The 7,264-nt window shown below is 30.1% G+C and overlaps 1 protein-coding gene across 1 annotated transcript; it reads left to right on the top strand.

Annotated features, from left to right (window-relative positions):
• The first annotated feature begins 5,167 nt into the window (after positions 1-5,167).
• On the top strand, positions 5,168-5,857 carry LOC125876770 (auxin-binding protein ABP19a-like). Its single transcript, XM_049558013.1, has one exon. It carries the CDS (start codon positions 5,219-5,221, stop codon positions 5,852-5,854), a length of 636 nt encoding a protein of 211 aa, XP_049413970.1. The 5' UTR covers positions 5,168-5,218; the 3' UTR covers positions 5,855-5,857.
• The last annotated feature ends 1,407 nt before the right edge of the window (positions 5,858-7,264 follow it).

Raw genomic sequence — 7,264 nt, 5'->3', positions numbered from 1 at the left:
TTTCTATATTGTTATTGTAATCCTTGAGTTGATTCGTTCATATCTATATTTTATTTTGAGTTATACATCTTGAAAATCTTTTAAAGCCACTAATTGTGTATTAAATTGAGTTTTGAGGAAAGTTAAAGAGACATTTTGAGTAAAGTTTAAGGAAACTAAGTATTTCCAAATTTATCATTTTTACATTGAGAAAAAAGAAACTTTGATTTCTAAAAAGAGTTTATGAGTTCAAAGATATTTCAAAGCAGTTACCTCTTTTAAGAGGATAATTTGAGCAATTATTTCAAACCAGAGAAAGAGAATGCTTTAACATTGAGCATGAATATATATTTATTGGGAGTAGTATTGAGCACCGATATGGGGATGAGCTCAAACAACTCACAATCCTCATAAACCATGTAGCCAACATGGGTAAAGGATCGTACTTTTTAGACGACTCCTTTTTGCTTTTAAGCATAGCTTAGTGAATCCACCTAGTTGAAGTGTTCTATACCCTGACAAGGTATAGGATAGTTTTGACAGCGTGGGCGAGACGTTGTATCATCACATATCTCATCGTGATGGTTATCGGTTAGAGAATCTCCCAAATAAGAGAAAAGAGTATTTTATTGTATCTTTATACATAATGGAGTTTATATCTTCTGTTTTATAATGCTTTCAATATTGCATCTCTTATTATTGGTTATGTATTTGAGTTGAGTTGAGGTGCGTATTTTTCTTAGTCTCAGTTCAGTTATCTATGCTTTCAGTTTTCCTTACATGCTCGTACATTCAATGTACTGATGTCATTCGACCTACGTCTTAATATGATGCGGATACAGGTGTTCAGGGTCATCAACAAGCGCTTCGTTGATACCATTTGCACTCCAAGATTTTTAGTGACGAAATATGATTTATTAATGACAAAATTATTTGTCCTTGATAATCACATTTGTTGTAATGAGTCTCTCATTATTTATTTTTTTTTTTAGATGTTTTGAGGTCTTGAGATAGTTATCTATAGCTTGTTAGTTATTTTCAGATATTTATTTGAGTTAAGTTTGAGACTTTAAAGTTTAATTATGCATTTGGAGTTCCCATTTGGCTTGAGTAAGTCTTCCGCTTGTAGTCAGCTAGGATGAGGGTTCGCTTGGGGACCAACAATGGTTCTCGAGTGCCGGCAACGTCCAAGGTGTAGACTCTGGTCGTGACATCCTGGCGGGCCCTCTTGTTCCTTATTTTATGCTTTGTTTTATTCGAGAAACAAAGACATTGAGACTTGTATTTATCTTTCAAATTATGTATTACTACACTAGTGACTTGTACACGTGACAACCAGATTTAGGGGTGTTTATGAATTGGCTAAAAAAATTCCGCACTTATGCTATTGTTGATTTATTTCACATTTCTTTCGTATTATTTAAATTTTAGACTGACTTATCTTGATGAATTTAGACGAGTGTCATCACGTCCTCTTTTAGATTGTGATAATTAATTTATGGAAACTGAATTCATCACCATTTGAAATCCATATTTTATAGAATCAACCGTTTTCTTGCTTAGCTAATCGTTTTTAATTCACTCTAGATAAAGTTGCACATGTTATCCTTGAAGTTTACCCAGTAGAATAAATGAATATTTTCTTCTTTATCATTTGTCATAAGTGTAAATTGTTTTGAGTGAATAATATATCAAAATAATTTAAATATCGAGAGGAGCTCATATTTTAATTTTTAATTTGTTTAGAGGAAGATTTGTGTTGATGCCATTGAAGAGCTTTGAAGCTAAAAATTTAAATTTGACATTCCACAAACTGGATCGTTTTGAATGAATAATATATCAAAAGACTCAAAACAATGATATCAATAGCTTATATCTAAAATTTGAGATTGTTTAGAGGAAATTTGTGATGGTTGAGATTGAAAAGAAAAATCAGTTCATTGAAGAAGATGAACTGCTGCAATGTATAAATATTGTATAATGATATATATATGAATGTATAACTTATCTGATACAGAGATCTACTTTATATATACATTATTATACATTATTTATACAATAAAATACATTACATATACGTAAAATCATTTTTATTGAAAGGCCACTAAAATAACTATATTATACATCGTGTACACACGGTAAACTCTTTATTAAAATACAAAGAATGCTGCCTAACCATGATAACCTATTGGTAATTAAAAAAAGCCATTTTTAATTTTTTGACATTTTTAAAAAAAATATTTATCTGGCATTAAATAGTAATATTTCTTTTCCTTGTAAAGTGATTTTTTCTCTCTATTTCCTACACACATTTATGGAGTACTGTTCTTTTTTTCCTCTCTCCTTATTATTTGTCAACTGTTTTTGCCATCATCAGACCCAAAAAATGTTGCAAAGAAAAATAGGGAAACACTATTTTATATATATATATATATATATATATATATAAAGTCACGTATTTTTAACTCCCCTCTTTTTCTCTTTAATCACTTTTTTTCACCCTCTTTCAAGTTTAATGATTTCTATCCTTTTCTCTAAAGTATCTCCATTAGAGATCACGTATAACAATAACTCTTCACAGTTACTAACTCAAATCACACCAATTTTTATTTTTTTTGAGGATTTCTACATTTTTTTATCTTGTAGTTGGATGCAAAATTTTTTTACAAATATTTGTGTTTCCTATTATATTTCAATTGGTAAGAGTTGTTTATCTCAAAAGAGAAGTTATGTAGAAACTGACAAAGATATGTAGACAATGACGAAAATTGCAAAAACAGTGTGAAACCCTTGTAGGAAATGGGTGAACTGAAAAACGACGATGAGTTTGTAAATCGTCAATTATAAGTATTAATGGATAATAATTTTGATTTTCAAGATTTTCTACCTACAATATCGATTTCTAACACATGCTAATTAACTCCTCAGTATTCAAATCGAAGAAGTATTTAATTCTTATTTAATGTTAAACATGAATTTGTATACATTGAGGTAGAACTTTGTAACAGTCTAATGTGTACGTCTTCAAACTAAATGTATACACAATTGATATTACGTCTATGCATACAGTTGAAAGTATGTATACAAACCTGATTTCATTTATCGAAATATTTTCGAAAGGTTATATATCTATACACATGAATAGTTGCAAATTATATTTATGTATACTAATAATGTATAATGTGTACAAACAAAATATAAGTAATGTATACATTATAGTGCGAATGTATACTTAAATAAATGTATACTTAATCACATGTACATGTTCAATTGAATACATACTTATTTGCAGTAGATTTCAACATTCACCTCATACTAAATGTATAAATAAACATATATTGGAAGCCTAGTACTAAGTATAGATTATGCAAGTGGATACACAAACAAAATATGAAAATAAATTGTGTATATATTATAGTGCAAACGTATATTTGTCAAATATATTTATCTGAATACACAAACAAAATATCCTTTGAAAGAAGAATAGTCATAATTAAATACTTTTGCTAATTTTAAGGTGAGAGATAGTTCTAAATAAACATTTACTAGTTTTAAGGAGAAACCGTTGGAAGTTTAAAGAGATGGTAGAAATCATTTTTTATATTTTAAAGAAAAATAATTTGAAGAGAGATGGGTGTGAATAGGAATTTTCTTACCAATTTTTGTGCAAAATACACTACTATTAAATACCAATTCTTTTTAGATTTTTATTTGCTAAATATTTATTTGGCTAAAATATGTCAATTTAATCTAAGAGTTGTATAAATGTGTCAATTCCTCCTTAAACCTATCTCAATAAGTCTACCTCCGAATTAACCCTACAATGCAATTCAAATTTAATAGAAACTCTAATGCGGTCGTCTTATTACTACATAAGGATTACTGCAACTAAGCAATTAACCTTAGTAAAATCAAAACTCCCTACAAGATAGGGCACTTACAATGGCCACACATTTGAAATAAAGGGCCACCCTTCTTCTTCTTGTTTTTGTCAGAAGACTTTCAGATACCCCTTTTTAGTTGTCAAATGTCTCTTTGTGGGTGAATAGAAAATGTCTTTTTGTGCCATCCAAATTGTATTTTGTCCATCTTCTAATGGACCACACCACCATAGCTAGAGATATTTTTCTCTCAAATCCTTAAATGAACGATCCTTCTTCTTTCACTACTTCTATGTAAAGTAGATATTTTTTTTCCCTCAAACAAATGTAATTCTCGACATTAAAAAGGGGTAAAAATCAATTGTACACACTAAAAGGTTATCAATGTTATATATAGAAAATACAATCTTTATCTTTGAGAAATCATGTAGCACAAACGAAAATCAATGATTCAATAATAGAATGTTAAAAACATAAATTTTAGAAAATCATTGTTGTCTTTTGGCCATTGAAAGGGAACCATGCATGGTTTACTGGCAATCCCATCTCCAACTGAGACCACTCAACCGCTTTCACCCATTTGAAAATTTGCGTAAAAGTTGTTAATTCAACTTTCTAACAGACTTGTTAATAGTCCTCTTTTCTTTTTTTTTTTCCAACGACAAAGGAACTTATGGATATGGCATTTTTGGGGACTAAACCTATTTTCCATTACTCCATATGGCAATTACTCGCACATATATAATTAAGGAAGTCATTGAAAATCGACTAAAACATCAGAAGCAAGGACTATCCGAGCTAATGATAGAGACAAAAGAACACTTTCAAAATTAGACTTGCTATTAACGCCGGTTTATCAGTCGCTTTGGGTCTTGCCATTCAATTGACTACGTAATTTATAATGTATATATATTAAATAAAACTGTGGATTATATCAAGCGAATTCCTTTTTTAAAATTTTAATACAAATAAAAATGTTAGTCAAAATAAAAACATCAATATAATTTTCACCCAAATACTTAATAGTAACTCCAAAAGTAATTGGGATATTTTTGTTGAACTATTGGAATATCCAACAAACTCTCAAAAAAGAGATCTGTTGTATTCTTCTTTGCCAAAAAAAATATCCCAAACTCACATGCAATTCACAGCCCAAAATATGTCGTTTCCTTCATACCCTAAAATCATGCACGTGAAACCCTCTGCATGCCTTATCTCTAACAACCAATCAGAATGAAGCAAAAATAACATCCATGCAAACTCAACCCCTATAAAAACCCTATCAAGATAACACACAACTCCTCATCAACAACCAAAAAAAAAAGAAAGTAAAATAATTTACAAAAAACACTCAAAAAATGTATTTTCAAGGCTTGTTCATCTTCTCCCTTCTCATCATCTCCTCCTCTCAAGCCGCGGTTCTCGATTTCTGTGTTGGTGACTTGTCCTTACCTGATGGTCCCGGGGGCTACGCTTGCAAGAAACCATCCAAAGTAACTTGTGATGACTTTGTGTTCTCAGGCTTAGCTGCTCCAGTAAAGCTAATCCCTCTCATTAAAGCCGCGGTGACTCCTGCTTTTGCTCCTCAATTTCCAGGACTCAATGGGCTTGGAATCTCAATGGCTAGGCTTGATTTAGCTATAGGTGGTGTTATCCCAATGCACACACACCCCGGAGCATCCGAGGTGCTTTATGTTGTCCAAGGAGAAATATGCGCTGGATTTATTTCTTCCTCGGACAACAAAGTATTCTTCAAAACCCTAAAACAAGGAGACATAATGGTTTTTCCACAAGGGTTATTGCATTTTCAGATAAATTCAGGGAAAACTTCAGCTTTGGCTATTGTTTCTTTCAGTAGCCCAACACCAGGGCTTCAAATTACTGACTTTGCTTTATTTGCTAATGATTTGCCTACTGAACTCGTGGCCGCCACCACATTCCTTGATGCTGCTTTAATCAAGAAGTTGAAGGGTGTTCTTGGTGGAACCAACTAATTATTATTATTATGAACAACTTGCGCGTATCTTAATTATTTTGTTTGCTTTGTTAATTGCAATAATTGTTTCAATAAATTATGGTATTTTGTTTAGGTATTTTTTTTTTTTTTTTAAATTCATGTATTTGATGTCTTGTTATGGAGTGTCAATTCCCAGAGTTGAATTTGGCCTTTAATTTTCTGGATTCTAGTTTTTTTTGTCATTTGTTTTGCAAGGTAAAAAAATCAGTTAAATGTAATTTAATTTCTTTAGTGGCAAAGTAAGTGCATGTAGATCACTAGTATGATAAGCATTAAGCGGGGTAACGGATAAAAATGGTACATTGGTATATTTTTTCCTTCTATTTCGAGAGTCAAACAATTTAATTTTGACGATAAATTTAAATTTTTATCTTTTTAAAATAAAGGATATATAAAATGTTTGAATCTCTCAAAATTTAAAAAAGATCCAATATAAATTGAAACAGTGGGGCTGGGCCGGTAACTAATTAACCCACTATGTTACATTATAGTGAAGAAAAAAAAACTATGTTACACTACAGTAAACGCATGTAATAGTGTAAAAAATAAAAAATAAAACCTTTCACTGTCGAGAATGCATATAACTTAAATCCTTTCTCTATTCACTACTTATAAAAATTAAACGCTAAAACCCAATAGTGTACTGTCGGAATTTTAAGTACTCCCTCCGTACATTTTTATTGTCATGTTGCGTTTTTCAAAAGTCAATTTGACTAATTTTCAAAGTTAAATTATATTACATTAATTCGATATTTTAAACAAAAAACATTAGATATTCAAAAATTATACGAAAAGTACTATAAATTGCATTTTTTTGCATATTAATATGATGAAAAAATACATCATAAAATGTTAGTCAAAGTTTTTATAGTTTGACTCTAAAAAAGAAAATTATGACAATTAAAAATGGACGAAAGTAATACAAAACTACTACATATAATAAGTATAAATTAAAAACAACAGAAATACTTTAGAAAAAAAACATGTGTTGTCAAGCGGTAGAAATAATGTTCAATATCATAGCAAATATTTTGTTCGCTTATCAAGTTGCTACATTTTTAATATATTTTTTAAATACCGACTGACGTCCCTCTATTTTAATTAAGGAAAATTAAAGGAACTTGATGGACGTCCCTTTAATATTACAAAATTAAAGGGCATTTTGATACATGCTATATATCTTTATTCTTTATTTTTTTTAAAAAAATCTTTTTTAATTCAAGATCACAAGATTTAAATGGTACATAAATAAAATGGGGTTGACGGATTAAAATTAAGCAAAGCTAATAGAGCGCCAAATTGAAAATTAGGGCAAGCCAGAGAAGTTGTCTATATATTTGACCATAAGATAATACTCTCCTGTTTCAGTTTGTTTGTGGGTTGTGTT

This window comes from Solanum stenotomum, chromosome 9 (assembly GCF_019186545.1).
Source record: "Solanum stenotomum isolate F172 chromosome 9, ASM1918654v1, whole genome shotgun sequence".
NCBI lineage: Eukaryota > Viridiplantae > Streptophyta > Magnoliopsida > Solanales > Solanaceae > Solanum > Solanum stenotomum.
This window is presented reverse-complemented; position numbering and strand designations above follow the sequence as displayed.